The 16,015-nt window shown below is 33.8% G+C and overlaps 1 protein-coding gene and 1 long non-coding RNA gene across 2 annotated transcripts in view; one reads left to right on the top strand and one right to left on the bottom strand.

Moving 5' to 3' along the window:
- LOC117012186 (uncharacterized) overlaps window positions 1-16,015 on the top strand; it is a 147,816-nt gene that overhangs the window by 87,085 nt on the left and 44,716 nt on the right. Inside the window, exons 3-4 of the long non-coding RNA XR_004421144.1 lie at window positions 8,146-8,248; window positions 13,834-13,922. This is a non-coding gene — a long non-coding RNA (uncharacterized LOC117012186). The remainder of the gene's footprint in view (window positions 1-8,145; window positions 8,249-13,833; window positions 13,923-16,015) is intronic.
- Window positions 1-16,015, bottom strand: part of GNAT3 (G protein subunit alpha transducin 3) — a 46,931-nt gene that overhangs the window by 17,252 nt on the left and 13,664 nt on the right. Inside the window, exons 3-4 of the mRNA XM_033088186.1 lie at window positions 14,734-14,875; window positions 6,597-6,754 (exon numbers count right to left, since the gene is read on the bottom strand). Coding sequence (XP_032944077.1) covers window positions 6,597-6,754; window positions 14,734-14,875 — 300 coding nt within the window. The remainder of the gene's footprint in view (window positions 1-6,596; window positions 6,755-14,733; window positions 14,876-16,015) is intronic.

The following is a 16,015-nucleotide window of genomic DNA, read 5'->3' as shown; positions in this document are numbered from 1 at the left end:
CAAATTTGCATACAAATACTTGTTTTAATAAACAAATACAGAATTTGTATGCTGAAGCCTGTGGTCTAAAACTTAAACAAAACCAGAGGCCTTAAATACATATAATTCAAATCACTTAAAAAAACTAACTCTTTTTCTAATCATTTAAAATAGTGTTTTTCCTGGTTAAGTCTATGTTAAATCTTAAAGCATATGGAATTTAAATACTAGCACCCTAGACAGCCTGAATCAGTAAACCATGAAGTATTAATTAAGATATTTCCCTTGTTTGCCAGATGCTTTTCTTTCAGTTTGTTAGTAGTGATGGGGTGGGGTGGGGTGTTATGTTGTCCACAAACACTGTTAAATAGAGGTAGTAACAGACTGGTAAAATTTTTATGACAAAATTTTCTTACTCTGATTAGGACTCACCTTGAAGTCTTTACATTTGAGAGAATTACAAATATTTCATTTTCATCAAACAGTAAAAGAAAAAAAGAAAGAAAAAAAAAGGAAGGAAAGAAGGAAGGAAGGAAGGATGGAAGGAAAGAAGAAAGGAAAGAAGAAAGGAAGAAAGAGAAGGGGAAGAAAAAAGAAAAGAAAAGAGAAAGGAAAAAGAGAGAGAAAGGAAGGAAAAGAAAGCAAAAGAGACCACTGCATTATATAATGCATATGAAATAGACATCAATATGGTACTGATCTGATAATATATTTACTAGTTTTAAAATTTGAATATCATCTAGTATTTCAGAAAAATCTGCTGTTAATTTCTGGAAGAAAACAATAGCTATTCAACTATTATTCTTAGCAAGCTTTTACTTAATATTCTGTTTAAGGACCCATAAGAGAGAAAAAAAGTTAACATTTAGTAATTTTAATTTTCTATGAAAAATTTCTTAGACATGTGGTGGAAGAGGTGGGAAATCAACTTTCCTATTGTTATTCTACTATCTTGCAAATCAATTTGGGTAATTCAAAACCATTAAAATATGGGCAACACTCACAAGATGGGTGCAAATAAATATTGGGTACATATGCTTTTCTTGAAGAACAGGTAAATTCTTTCCAGTGTGGGAGAGAGAATTCCCCATAACTTCTGGCTGTGAAAACCAGTTGAGATTGTGGTTAATATGAATCTATGACGTGATAAATACTCCCAGTGTAAAATACATATGTGTCAAAACAAAGAAAAAAAGCTAAAACTAATTATTAGAAAGTCTAGAAAATACAATAAAATGTCCATTTTGACTATACAATATGTAAATATCTTTGGCTATCAAACAGCAAAGAATTTGATAAACATAATGATAATGTAATTGTAAGTATTTTCTTATAGTATTTCAAGGGAAAATCACCTTTAATTAATAATGTGTATCCAAAGCTCATTGTATCTATCTATCATCTATCTATCTATCTATCTATCTATCTATCTATCTATCTATCTATCTATCTATCTATCTGTCTGTCTATCTATCCATCTATCCATCTAATTCATCTAACCTTGTCTTCCTCCCTCCCCAGAACAAAGCAATATTTTATGAGGATATTGCATATTTTGGTTTCTTATTAAATGTGACTGGCATTATCAATGATTCATATAGAAAAACAATGTTTTCCATATACATAGAACCCTCTCAGTATTAAAATGTGACTAGGCACTGGAACACTTATAAAAACAGTACAGTTATTCAACTTTATATAATCACAGTGTGATATCCATTCTCTACTTCATCAGATAGACAAGAGCAGGACTTATCTCCCATGACAATGTGCCCATCAGGTTATGGAATTTAAAATGAACATGAGAGAGTTCTGATCAAGATGGCAAAATAGGTAAAGGCTGTGCTTGTCTCCTCTGATGATCACATCACAATTAAAACTAAACTACAGAACAACCATCATTGAGATTCATCTGAAGTCTGGGTAAACCGAAGTCCAACAATTATGGACATAGAGAAGAAACCACCTCGAGAGTGGTAGGAGCAGTAGAGATGTGGAATGAGCTGGCCCCACACCAATCTGTGACCATTAAAAATCAGGAGGAATATCTCAGCTGCTGAGCTTCTCCCCTCTCTCCCCCCCAAGAAGCGATGGGTCCCAGCCACATACCAGGCTCCCCAGCCAAGCATTCCAGTGCCAGGGAGAGAAATCCCCATAATTTATGTCTGTGAAAACCAGTGGAGACTGTGGCTGAGTGAAATGGAGGAGTGCTGAGGTCCCAGGCTTTCCTCTTAAAGGGCTCATGCATAGACTTACTCACTGAAAGACTTAATTGCTCTGAGTGCAAGAGCTGGGGCAACAACTCAAAAGTTGCCAAGGACATATGGGCAGGAACTCAGTGGTATGGCTTGAGGACGAGGTCTGAAGGGGAAACTTTCTCCCAGACAGAAGTGCTGGCAGAAGCCATTGTTACTTTACTGAGCCATCCCCCATCCTGATGGGAGACACAGGTGGCCACCATATCTAAGTTTCCATCAACCTGGCTAACACTTCACCCAACCATGGTGATTCTCTCCACTTAATTGTGGACATACCCAATCCACTAGAAGTGGATTTTCCATATAAATGTCCTGTCTTGGCTCATGCTGTGGACTGTCCTAAAATCTCTCAAAGATTCACAAAATCCAAACAAGCAGCATCTGACTTTGGTGTGTCTCCGTACTGTTTCCTGAGCAACTCCAACCCCAGCACTAGTGACAGCCATCTTCGCTTTGCAGTTTGGCTTCACAAGGCACCTCCAGGTTTAGCATGGGTGGTGACCATCTGTGCATTGCCTTGTGGCTTAGGCCAGGTGGCTCTGTTTAGGGCAAAAGCTGTGTGTGGCTGAACTTGGCCTGTGGTGGGGCCACTCCTAGGAGACCCCAGAACTGGCAGAACCAGTGGCCAGCTATGGACCAAGCTGGAGCATCATCTGGCCACCTCCAAGGATGATACACCAAGAAGGCAGACTAGGTAGGTACTAGAAAGCCAGTCCTCACAACAAGTCAGCCCAAAGGTCAATCCCTCCGATTGACATGGAAACAGTAACACAGGCTTAACTACAACAGGAGAACACACACAACCTACACAAGTGACACACTTGGCACATCCAGCTCAGGTGACCAGGAAGACTGCACCACTGGGCCCCACAGGACACCTATACATAAGACCAGTATACTAAGACCAAGAGACATAGCAGCCCTACATAATACATAGAAACAAACACAAGAAATCAGTGAAAACGGGGAGACAGAGAAACATGTTCAAAAGAAAAGAACAGAACAAAGCTCCAGAAAAAGAACTAGACAAAATGGACAAGAAATCTACAAGACACAGAGTTCAAAACACTGGTTATAAGGATGCTCAGAGAACTCAGGGAGAACTTCAACAAAGAGATAGGAAACATAAAAATGGAGATAGAAAACTTAAAAATTGTCAAAAATAAAGAGTACAGTAACTGAAATAAAAAATATATTAGAGGGAATCAACTGTAGATTAAATTTTCTACTTCTGAAGCAGAGGATTAAATCAACGATTTAGAATATAAGGCATCAGAAAACAGCCAATAGGAATTGAAAACCTATTTGAAGAAATAATGACAGAAAGCTTCCTTAGCTTGGTGAAGGAAATAGGAATACAAGCTGAGGAAGCACAGAGAGTCCCAAAAAAGATGAACCAAAAGAGGCCCACACCAAGACATATCATAATTAAAATACAAAGGTTAAAGACAAATAAGAATCTTAAAAACAGCAAGAGAAAGGCAGTTATTTACCTACAATGGAGCTCCTATGAGATTGTCAGCTGACTTCTCAACAGTAACTTTCCAGGCCAGAAAGGGTTGGCAGGAAATACTCAACATGATGAGAAGTAAGGACCTACAACCAAGATTATTCTACACAGCAAAGCTATCATTTAGAATTGAAGGACAGATAGAGCTTCCCACACAAGAAAAATCTAAAGGAGTTCCTCACCACCAAACCAGTATGACAAGAAACGTTAGAGGGACTTTTTAAAGACAAAATAATAAATAAATAAATAAATAAATAAATAAATAAGAATAATAAAATGGCAATAACTACATATCTATCAACAATTACTTTTAATGTAAATGGATTAAACACTCCAATCAAAAGATAGGGTGGCTGATTGGATAAGAAAACAAGACCCTTACATATGCTGCCTATAGTAGACTCACTTCAGATCGAAAGGCACATACAGACTGAAAGTAAAGGGATGGAAAAAGATATTTAAAGGAAAAAAAGCTGGAGATGGCAATATTTATACGAGACCAAATAGACTTTAAAACAAATGCTATAACAAGAGACAAAACAAAGGAGTACCCACTAATCCCACTTCTGGGTAATCATCCGAAGAAGCCCAAAATGCTACTTTGAGGGGATGAATGCAACCATATGTTAATTACAGCATTGTTTCAATAGCCCAGATGTGGATGCAGCATGGCTGTCCATTGATGGATGAATAGTAAGGAGTAGGTGGTACATATATTCAATGGATATTGCTCAGCTATGGAAAGGAATGGGTTCTCACCATTTGGGACGGCATGGATGGACCTGCAGGGTATTGTTCTGAGTGAAGTATGACAGACAGTGAAAGACAGACGCGATGTGATTTCACTTATATGTGGAATCTAAAGCACAAAATAAATGAACAAACAAAACAGAAAGAAACTCATAGATACAGAGAATATTTTGATGGTTGCCAGATGGGAGGGGTTTGGAAATGGGTGAAAAGGGGCAAGGGATTAAGAAGTATAAGTTGGTTTTTACAAAGTAGTCATGGGGATGTAGGGAATCGCATAAGGTATGTAGTCAGTAATATTGTAATAATTATGTTTAATACCGGGTGGGTAGTAGACTAATCAGAGGAATCACTTCTTAAATTATATAAAATTTACCCACTATGCTGTACACCTGAAATTAATATAAAATAATATGGAATGTCAACTGTAATTAAGAAAAATAAAGGAAAAAGAAGGTGAAGGGGAATAAAGGGCCCAAATTTCCAGTATAAAACAATTAAGCCATGGGATGTAATGTACAGCATAGGGAATATAGTCAATAATATTGCGATAGCATGGTACGATGTCAGATGGTTGCTGGACTTATCATGGTGATCATTTCTTTAGGTATATCAATGTTGAATAACTACTGTTACACATGAAACTAATATAATATTGTATGTCAGATATATTTTAATAAAAATCTTCACAAAATGTTCCCCCAAAGCATGTGTCATCAATACAATTCCTTTAGAAGATGAGTTCAGTAACATGAATAGATATGAGATGAATAACTGCAAACCTCAGTGTGTATGTCACCAGTATGTTGATGTTGGGTGAGGGGCAAAATGATTAACTCTTTTTAATCAGAAGAATATATTTACAATATATTGATCCTCTCAGGTAAATAGTTTCAAATTTGCTTATTTAAAATGCTCTCCTGGTTACAATTTTTTTATCTCATGTATATCATTTTGATCTGTTTTTATTTCTTTTCAATTACTTTTTATTTTAGTATAATAAAATGTAAAGCCATTTACTTTCCTCATTTGTGATTACAATCAAATAAAGGGTAGTAGAGTTATAATTATTTTCCCCTAATTTTATGTCACCATATCTCACATAGCTATAAAAGTTACTTCCTTTTAGTGTTGCATGTTTTTAAATTTCTAATTATAGAAATTCAAAAGCATTCCTCTAAAACCAAAGGTGTGTTATCAAATATTTGTGAAAAGGGGAATTACAATGATAATTTATCACAAAGACTGGTGAGGCCTGAATATGAACATTCCCATGTTTTACGGGGAATTACAGAAATCATGTGTGATTCATATGCAGGTCACATGGTTCAAAATACTGGTGGGATGACCAAAGAGATTAATAATTGGTTTTGATATGCTCTAGAGGTGAAGAACTATGGGCTGAGAAACTGGTGGTCCCACTATCAATGGGAAATGAGGGGAAAAGAAATACTATAAAATAATTGAGTTCTGTGGAAATAAGATTACAAAATGATCCTTTGAGTAAAGAAATAGAGAATTGCTGATTTGGCTTGGAGGGCTAGCTCCAGGATTTCACTCAGTGCTTGAAGAAATGCTTTCAATTGCTAGAATCATTCTTTAAACTATTACTTATATTTTGTTACATTATGATCTAGTTGTGTAAATAAGCAATGCGTCTCCTAAAACGATGGATTTGGGAAATGCTGCACAAAGGATCTGAAAAAAATCTTACTATAGGAATATTTGGTTTATATAATAATATAGTTAGACACATACATGACTAAGCAGTCCAGCCCAAAGAGTGATTATATTAAAAGATTGATGTCAATGAGGGTGCCAAGTGGAGGAACACAGGGATCTGTCCTTGGTCTAACCTGTTCAACCTATTTACTGATGACTGAGGAGATAATTGACTGCCTCCTCACCAAACTTGCTAGGAGGGATAGTTAACTCACTTGATATGAGACCAATCTATGTAAGACCTGCAAATCGAATCACCTGAAGGTGGGCAAATTGGGCGAGCGGGGGAGGAGGGAAGAGAGATGTGCAGAGTTATATATTTTTTTTTTAATTTTAAATGTTTCAACTATAATTCCTATCAAAACTCATTTACTTACTAAGCTGCTGAGTCGTTGAGCTGATATTCAGATGACCTCTGAAAGCAGGCTTGAATTCCTGGATCTCTCCACAGTCGTTTTATCACCTCAGCCAGTTCAAGAGTCATGTCACCATCTTCCACAGAAGTTGTCATCGCACCAAGTTGTTGTTGGTCTTCCTGTGGCAGTGTTTTTGTGACAAGGATAAAAATCTGTTTTTACTTGGAATCATATATATATATATATATATATATATATTTTTTTTTTTTGTAAATAGAGCATTTCAGTTGGGTGGTTTTTATTTCATTCTTTTCGGTAATAATTTCATTATCTATTCAATATATCTTAAGGTTAATAGGACTGAAGTTCCTTATAATGGCTGGATGATGTCCAGAAGAGTTTTCCATTGCAAAAACTGTGAAAAGTTGTATGGAGAAATAAGGATATTTTGGTATATATCACTAACTTCTGAATATGATGTGAAAAGGGATAACAATATTTTAGTGTAAGTCCATTGAGCCCTCGGAGGGTCAAAATGCTAGTAAAAACGTAATGAATATGACCTAAAATGGCACTTTATTTTCTTTTGATCATGGCCATGTTTTTTTTTCCAAGAAATAAAATACAAAAATTAGAATAAAAATGGAAAATAAAATGCAATACTCTAAAACTGTACTTAAAAATTGATATACAATATTGTTTGCAATATTGTACTGATATACAATATTGTACCTATTTGTAATTTGATATACAATATTGTACCTCTTTGTAACCATATTAATAAATAATGGTAAACATTTTGAGACACACAAAGTTTTGAATATCCAAGTAGGTGGTGTTAACTGTACGCCTTTAGGGAAAATCAAGATAGCAGAGGTCAGACTTCATTAAGAAAAGAGGAGAAAAGTAGAAAAGAAAAGCAAGTAAGCATTTTCTTAGTCTTGATGATATATTTGGAGCTGACAAGAGCAGAAAGAAATAAAAGTATATTGAGTAAATAATATAGTCCATAGTTTATTTAAACTAATAATCAAAACTATTTTATAATTGTTTTTAAGATTAAAAATTGGAATTTCAGAAAAATTATTGATCATGATACTACACCAGACAAATGAAGAAGTCGGCTCAGATTCTGGTTGTTAGACTCCAAAGCTCATACTCTTTCCTGCACATATTGTTATATTTACAAAATAATGAATACACGTACTCTCTCACACAATCCTCACGATAACAATCACATAGACACTATATTTTTTTCGTGTTTCAGATGAGGAATCTAAAAGTAGGAGGTTAGTTTGCCAAACCAATAAAAACGGTAAGCATCAGAAGAAGAATCACACCCCAACATACTCTATGCACTGTCAGGTAGCTACCAATGAATTACGTCCAATAAGAACTTGCTGCTTTTCTGATACAATTTAATTTGTTATTGTTTTAAATTGATGATAGGGTTATTTCACTGTTTTATTAAAAATCTGCTCTTTGTAAGCAAAACTAAGCTGTGTCTCTCAGTGTTAAAGACAGGCTCTAGTAAGACTAAAAACCTTATTTTGTCTTTCTTCACATTCAGATTTCATTGCCAAACTGAACTGGTGAGATGACCGACCATTAGGCCACAAATTTTAAATGGCCCAAATCAAAGGCTTGACCCTATTTTGTTGCATCAGCAAAAGGTAAATTTTCTACCCTTATTCCAATTAGTTGGATGTGAGAGAGAACTGCAAAGCCAGCGAAATATGACCTAATCACTTTTGCCGGCATCATCTTATTTGCCTCCTATTTTATTATTTGCCTCCTATTTTATTATTTGCCTTATTTGCCTTACTATTAAATTGCCATTTAGGAGAAACGATGCAATGAAACAGTTGCTCAAACAGTTTTGTCCCAAAAAGGAAAAAAAAACACCACAAAACCTTACATGCCTTGTTAGCGTACCTTTACAAACCAAGCTAATATACTCTTTCATTTCTCTTTAAAATTTTCTATTTTTAACTTAAATACACTTCGTATAAATATCATGAGTATAGTTTCACCTTGAACATTTAAACGTCATAAAGTCCTCCTACCACCACTTCAACCCTAGTACTTCCCCCAAGTGCAAGCAATCTTATCAATTTGGTTTTCGCCTTTTGAGATTTTTATTTTTCAGTTTATTGTGTTCATAGGTGGTCTGGATGGTGGTGATTTTCAAATCAGGTGGCACATAGAAGCTTGTGGGCTACATCTTAAAAATACTGATACCAGGACTTCAATGCAAACAAAATGAGTTATAATCTGTGGGTGTCAAGTTCTACAAAAGTATTTTTTAAAAAATTGCCAAGTGACTCAAATGTGCAGCCTGAGTTGAGAATCTCTAGCAATATACAGACTTTTTTTGTTTTTGTTTAGCCATAAATCGCATCTTATTGAACAAACTACATTTCAATTCTTGAAGTATTTCTGCAATTATTAAAGGGCTAACATGGTATTTTAAAGAATCAAAATTCATGTGTTTAAGGGAGTGGGTCCCCCAATCAAATTTCAATTATTAAAATATATAGCATCAAATTAACAGATGCTATGAGAAGTTGTCTCCTACATACCCGGTAACAGCCAAATTGCTTGAAAACTGAACTCTTACTGCTTTTCTTACTCCCATATTTTAAAAACTCCAGTAATTTTCCATCAAACTCAAAATAAAACCCAAATTCCTTACTATTGTTCACAAGACTCTATGTGTTTTGACTCATGTATTCCTTTTCATCCTTATCTCTCTCTCTCTCTCTGTCTCTCTCTCTCTTCCCATCTACCCCATGTCCCTTTTCTCAAGAGGCACTGGAGTTCTTTCTGTTCATTGAACTCACCAAGCCCCCAATTTCAGAGAATTTGAATGTCTGTTCCCTTTGTGTCTTTCCTGTTGCTCACTTCATTCAGGTCTCTTCCCAAATACCATCCCCTCAAGGGTGCCATCCAGGGCCACCCATTCTTCCATTCTTTCTGGAGCCCCTTACCCTTCTTGATTTTTCTTCATGGTATTTACTACTACTTATGTAGTGCATATTTCTTTATTTCATATATTTTACATTAGACTGTAAGCACATGAAGGCAGAGATTTTATTTATTTTGTTCATTTCTACATCCTTAATTTAAGACTGAGAACAGAACCTAATACATAGTACGTGTCCCTGAAATACTGTTGAATGAATGAATCGATAAAATAAATATGCTAATTAGCTCAGACCATGTGTTCTAGAAAAGCTTTAAGGGATCTCCAATAATTTCCCACATTTTTCAAATAGCTCCAAAGAGGTTTGAATGGCATCCTGTAGAAATTTTATTTCTTTATGATTTATTTGGAAAAACTTGAGAATTATGGTAGTTGTAAAATGACTCACTCAAAGTTTCATAGTTCTGTAACTATGTTTCTTAGAAAGCAAAATATATGTATTTCCTGTACATATTAGCCAGAACTTCCTCATCAGTATTACAGACCTCAAGTGGTCCTAGAACCTCATGAAACTCATTCTGAACCCTAGAGTCATATTTCCAAAGATTGCAGAAAACGTATGTAAAAGGAAGGAAAGAATATCATAACCTAGTAACTGGGGGAACTGCGAGTTTAGAAATGACTTGTTTGGTGTGACAGATTTTCAGAGCCTTTGAATGCTAATATTGTTTGCAAATTTCCAAGAATTTGTAATAATATGTATGTATCCCAGAGTTATTTGATCACAGAAATTTTACCATAGAACAGCTTGAGGAATCAGTGTTCTTTGGTTTACGTTGTAGAGTTCACTTTGTAGGGTGTTATATCAAAGATGGTCACAAAACACCCAAATTGTGTGATAAAAGTGTTATAACTTTCAGCATTCTTTTATGTTGGTCTAGTGGATGTTTTAGATGTCCTAAAATAGAATATAATAATATTCAGAAAGGATAAATAGAAATTTACTAAATGCCTTTATTATTCCCCCTTTTTGTTTCTTCAGCTTTACTTTCTTTACAAGCTCTATAGTCATGAAATTAGTCTATCAAGTATTAAACAAAAATAATTAAGAACCTGCTCCCTTTCCACTGCAGACCCCATCTCTCTCCTGCTCTTCGGCTATAGTTCCATAAGTTGATTTTAAACTATTCCTATATATCCCCTTCTCATTTCTCAACGCATTCTGTGTCCAAAACTCTTAGAAACCTCTAACATTATATTCCCAATGATCTGTACATTATTAAATCCAATAGATTCTTTTAAATATACTTCATTCTTAACCTCTTAAGATCTTTCAACATATTTAACCTCTCTTTAGAATACCTCTCTTGAATTTTGTGATTCTACAACTCTCCTGGTTATCCTCTTACTATTCCAAGGTTGTCTGTTTCTCTGTAATGATCAGAATATTTGGAGTTTTTCAAAACTGTTACATAAGTCTCTAGTCTCCCTAATTCTCTTCTCAATCTAAGCACTTGTTCTCTGCCATCTCATCCACTTTTTAGTGTAAATTATATGCTGCAGTGTATGCCAATAACACCGAGATTTAGATCTCTCCCCAAAATAGCTCTTTTGACCTTCAAATGCATATTTTCAGTGATTTAACATCTATGGAGATCTCACAGAACTTACACAAACTTAACATTTCCGAAATGACTCTAAGCAGTTCCCCTCCATTCCCACTAGTGATAGTATGCCCTTTCTCAGTAATTCTTTCTACGAATGAAGAGGATCTACCTCCACATTCAGCTATGATGCCCCTTTGAGATAGCTGATGCTTTGTATTTGCTTGTTCAATATCAGTTTTTCCTCTCTTGAGGGCAAATACTATTTCCATCTCATTTATTGCTGATTTCTCAGTATATCCTCATTGTCCAGACAGATTTCTGCCATATGAATAATAGTTTAATGAAAAATTTTGTGTTCAAATGATAATACATGTGCTGACGTCAATACATACATTTTAATGAGCCTACATGCAAGGTAATTACTGAAAAGTAGTAATACCTAATATTTACTGGGAGCTTACATTCTGCAATATTTTGTATTTAAATGGATTTCTTATGTTTCTGTTTTGTTCTGTAACAGTCATTGTAACTCAATAAGGAAAACTAACATTTTGTGAATGAATAAACTGAAATTTCGACATTAAGTAACTTCTCTAAACTTACAGAACCAGTGACCAAAAACATTATGCAAATTTCCTTTCAAGACTCTTTCTCTCTGAATGGCAGTCTGTGTGATAATGTACAAATGGTTATGTAAGAATATATAACCTGGTATAAAGAAACAAATTAAAAGATAAATAGAAAACCATAGGAAGTCAGAACTCTGATTGTCACACATGGTAAAATGTTCAGCAATTGAATACACAATTTAAGCCAGATATACAATGTATTAATCTTAAAGTCAGATACTAAAGACTGTGATTGAAACTGCTATCATTGATGTTAATTTAAATAAAAATATGAGCTGTGTAGTACCTAATAATGGTGATGTTTGATACTTGAAGACATAGGTAATCCTGAGAAGTTGTACCAATTGCTTAGTGCTGCTTAAATTACTCTGTTTATTCCATGTAATGTACAGTATGAATAAATAACATTTATTTTTATTTTTTAGCCAGTGTAATGGCAGCAAAGTACAGAGTCTATTACCTTTACCTGAATGGCTAGATCATTAAGACCTTTAACCAATGGATTTTGGGTCTTCAGTTGTTGCAAATAAGTTTGCATCACATATTTGCAAACACTGAGCTGTATGAGGCACACACTATATTTAAATTAGTAGCAAGAGGCAAGGTTGTGATTTCCAATGTCAATGATGCAAATATATGGAATATTAATATACATGCAAATTACAAAGTTAAGTCGTTCTCAAATGAATGTAGAAGGAATATCTGTTTCAGGAACTATTACAAGTTAGAAGAAAGACTATACAATAAATATTCCCAATTCTTAGAAGTATTTTTACAAAATAACTTGCATAGGGAGAAGTACTCTAATGGAAGCCAGGAGAAATGGGTTTTACTCTTAACTCCATCAATTTAAGGGAGGACAAATTGTTAATTCTCTTTGGTCTTTATTTTTCAGATCTTTATGTAAAAGGGTTATACCAGGTTGTCTTTTAAGGGCCAGTTTAAAATCCTAGATTCTTAGGAAAAGCCACGGTACGGTGATAAATGAACTACCCTTAAATAAATGATCACTAAGTCATAGAATGATAAAGAATGAAAAGATATGGAGTTCAATTTCTACAAGTTCCCCTTTTACATGTGAGAGGAAAACTGTAACCTAGAGAAGTAGATGACTTACTGGAGCCAAATTGTGGGGAAAGCTAAAAATGGAAGGAGATCCTAGACAAAATCCTGACTCTTCTTTACAAACTATTTGCCCTACGGATATTTCCATGCTTTTTGTCAGAAAGTGGTGGAACCAAATGGGATTTACCATTTCCTTTAAAATTAGCAGCATGAGGGTCCTCAAAAAACTAAAAATAGAACTAACATACGATGCAGCAATTCCACTTCTGGGTAACTATCAGGAGAAAATAAAAACAGTAATTCAAAAATATATGTGCATCCTTTTGTTCATTACAGCATTATTCACAACAGCCAAGATATGGAAGCAATCTAAATGTCCATGGATAGATGACTGGATAAAGAATTTATTATCTACCTTTCTATATCTATATCTATATCTATCTACATCTATCTATATCACACACACACAATAGAATATCTCTCAGCCATAAAAGATAATGAAATCTTGTGATTTGTGACAACATGGATAGAACTATTATGCTTATTAAATTATGCTTAGTAAAATAAGTCAGCCAGAGGGAGACAAATAAGTTATGATTTCATTCCTATGGTGGATGGGTGAAAAAGGTGAAGGGAAATAAGGGGTACAAACTTCGAATTATGAAACAAATAAATCATGGGGATGTAATGTACAGAATAGGGAATATAATTAATAGTATCGTAATAACTTTGCATGGTGACTGATGGTTACTAGATAAATTGCAGTGATTACTTCATAAGGTATATAAATGTTGAATAACTATGTTTAACACCTGAAACTCATATAATATTGTATGCCAACTATACTTTAAGATAAAAAGGAAAAGAAAGAAAAATATTAGCAGCATGAAAGAGAGATTTTTCTTTTCATCCTAATATCTTCCAATGTCATTTATGTGGTCTAAACTACTGGTAAAGTGAAGAAGAGGCAAGTACAAATGTCACTTTTTCTCTATACTTATTCTACTGTTCTTCTCTATTTTTATTGTTAGTATCACAAGGTTTCTAAGAATTACATTGTGTACAGTTCAATTGACCTCCAGCTGCAACCAGCTGTTCCTGGTGGGGAATACAGAAATGGGTGAGTTCTTCCTATTAATTGTACACAATTACTCCTTTTTTGGGTGAGGTTAACTATTGTTCTTTGGATAATACTATATGTTTCATTTGTCAGCTAAAATGGTTTTATTATCCTACTGTGGCTTTCCCTAAGAACCTAGGATTTTTAAAATATATTTGTACATAAATTGTTTTAACGCAAATGGATTTTAAATGTATTTTAACATAAAATAATTATATTACAAAATATAAAATAGAAGAAAAATGAAACTATTTAGATGCTACATTATAAACAAAACTATGACTACTTGAGTATATTTATTATAGAAAAATTTTCTTTAATCATACAATTTTGCATTCTTTTTTAAAAAATTAACATATAAAATAATCATTTCCCTGTGCCACATAGTCTTTGTAATTATCATTGAAAAAAATAATTGTAGTGTTTTTATTAAAAAAAAAGTCTCCATGAAATGACTGATAATTAAACTAAGAAAATAAATGGAGACATACTGCAGTTTGATTTTATGGAATAAACTCTTTTGTATTTAGCAAACATAAGCAATATTTTTCTCTAATACAGTGTATTATTTGATTTTAGGTTGACTCCTAGGAATAGTTAATGTTCAATAAGATTATAGCACACAGTCAAAAAGAAAAGTTTCATTTAAAGGAAAATAAGAAATCTTATACTAAACAGAATTAATGTTTCCAAAATTCGTATTTAATATTCTTAAATTTTGGTATAAATTAGTTCTAATTTATTAAGTCCTACTGTTTTATGGCTCAAACTCCATTGTAGGACCTAAAACTGTGATTATTTGTATACTTACTGTACTACTGGGATTTACATAATCAATCCCAAGGGTAGTCATGGCTTTCACAATAGTTAGGATGGATTGCAGTGTATTACTGTAAATTACTGCTTTGAACTCCATGCATTCTTGCTCACTGTAACCATTCTTATGGATGATCCTATAATTTAAACACAAAAAACTTTGTGAGTTGAATAATTGATTTCTTTGTAATATTAAAACACATCAAAAATAAGTTGCTTAAATAAAATTATAGTATATATTTTGTTTAAAAAGGAAGACTTTTGTCCATACGTATATGTTAAATCTGAACAATTTTATGGCTTTTGGATTTTTATTATCGTTGGGGTTTAATACAATATTTTCTTTCTGAGCTTCTCGTGTTAAGTATAAAGAGGACTTAGCATTTTCTCTAGATAAACCACTATTAAAAATGGTAAGTAGTGAGCATTTTACTTAGAAAGCTATTTCTTTTCAAGAGAAATATTTCCAGATTTCCACGACAAAGTTTCATGCATAGTTCTGCAAGTCGGTGTTGTGTTTACACGATGATGTTCAGAGGAAGTGAAGTAATTTAACTTAACATTCATGTCTTTTCCTCTCACTTATAACATTCTGGAAAATAGGAGTGTCTGTTTTCTATTTATAGAGTTAACAAAGACATCTTTTCAAAATGAAGGTAACTAGTCGCAGTCACTTTCCCATCTGTACGTGAGCCACTGAGTGCTCAAAGCTGAAACGCCCAGATATTTTAGTTGGCTGAACTCTTCTTTTCCTTCCACTCATTCAGTCAGAACTCAAAAGTTTACTAATAGTTTTGGAATAATAGATTAAAATAGATTTGCCTATTAAAAGCAAAATAATTTATGTATGCTAATTACTTTATGGTATCTTAAGTGCATGATGTGTTTTTGTTCCTTTGTGCTGTTTTTTCCTTATTGTTTTGGAAGTGATTTGTGTTCATTAGGCATCATTGTGGACGTCACTCACGTTACTAAGGATTTGGGTTATATTCACACACACAGAGGCTTTAGCAGAAAGGGAAAAGGAACACAGGAACTCCCAAGTTATTAAAACCTTCAACTACAAGAATTCTGCAGTGAAAGGAGTAATGATAGTACCTATATCTGTTCTTTATTTTTAATATTTATTGCTAATAATTGCTGTATTTATATTACGAATATGGCCATGTTTGTCTTGCTGCATTAAACAATTAAGTAACTTAAACTAAATAGACCATGGCTGTAGATAAAAAATGCAGTAAAATATCTCTATGGATAGATCAGGAATAAGTATATTA

This window comes from Rhinolophus ferrumequinum, chromosome 20 (assembly GCF_004115265.2).
Source record: "Rhinolophus ferrumequinum isolate MPI-CBG mRhiFer1 chromosome 20, mRhiFer1_v1.p, whole genome shotgun sequence".
Classification (NCBI taxonomy): Eukaryota; Metazoa; Chordata; class Mammalia; order Chiroptera; family Rhinolophidae; genus Rhinolophus; species Rhinolophus ferrumequinum.
The sequence above is the reverse complement of the archived record's forward strand: the minus strand, read 5'-3'. Positions and strand labels throughout refer to the sequence as shown.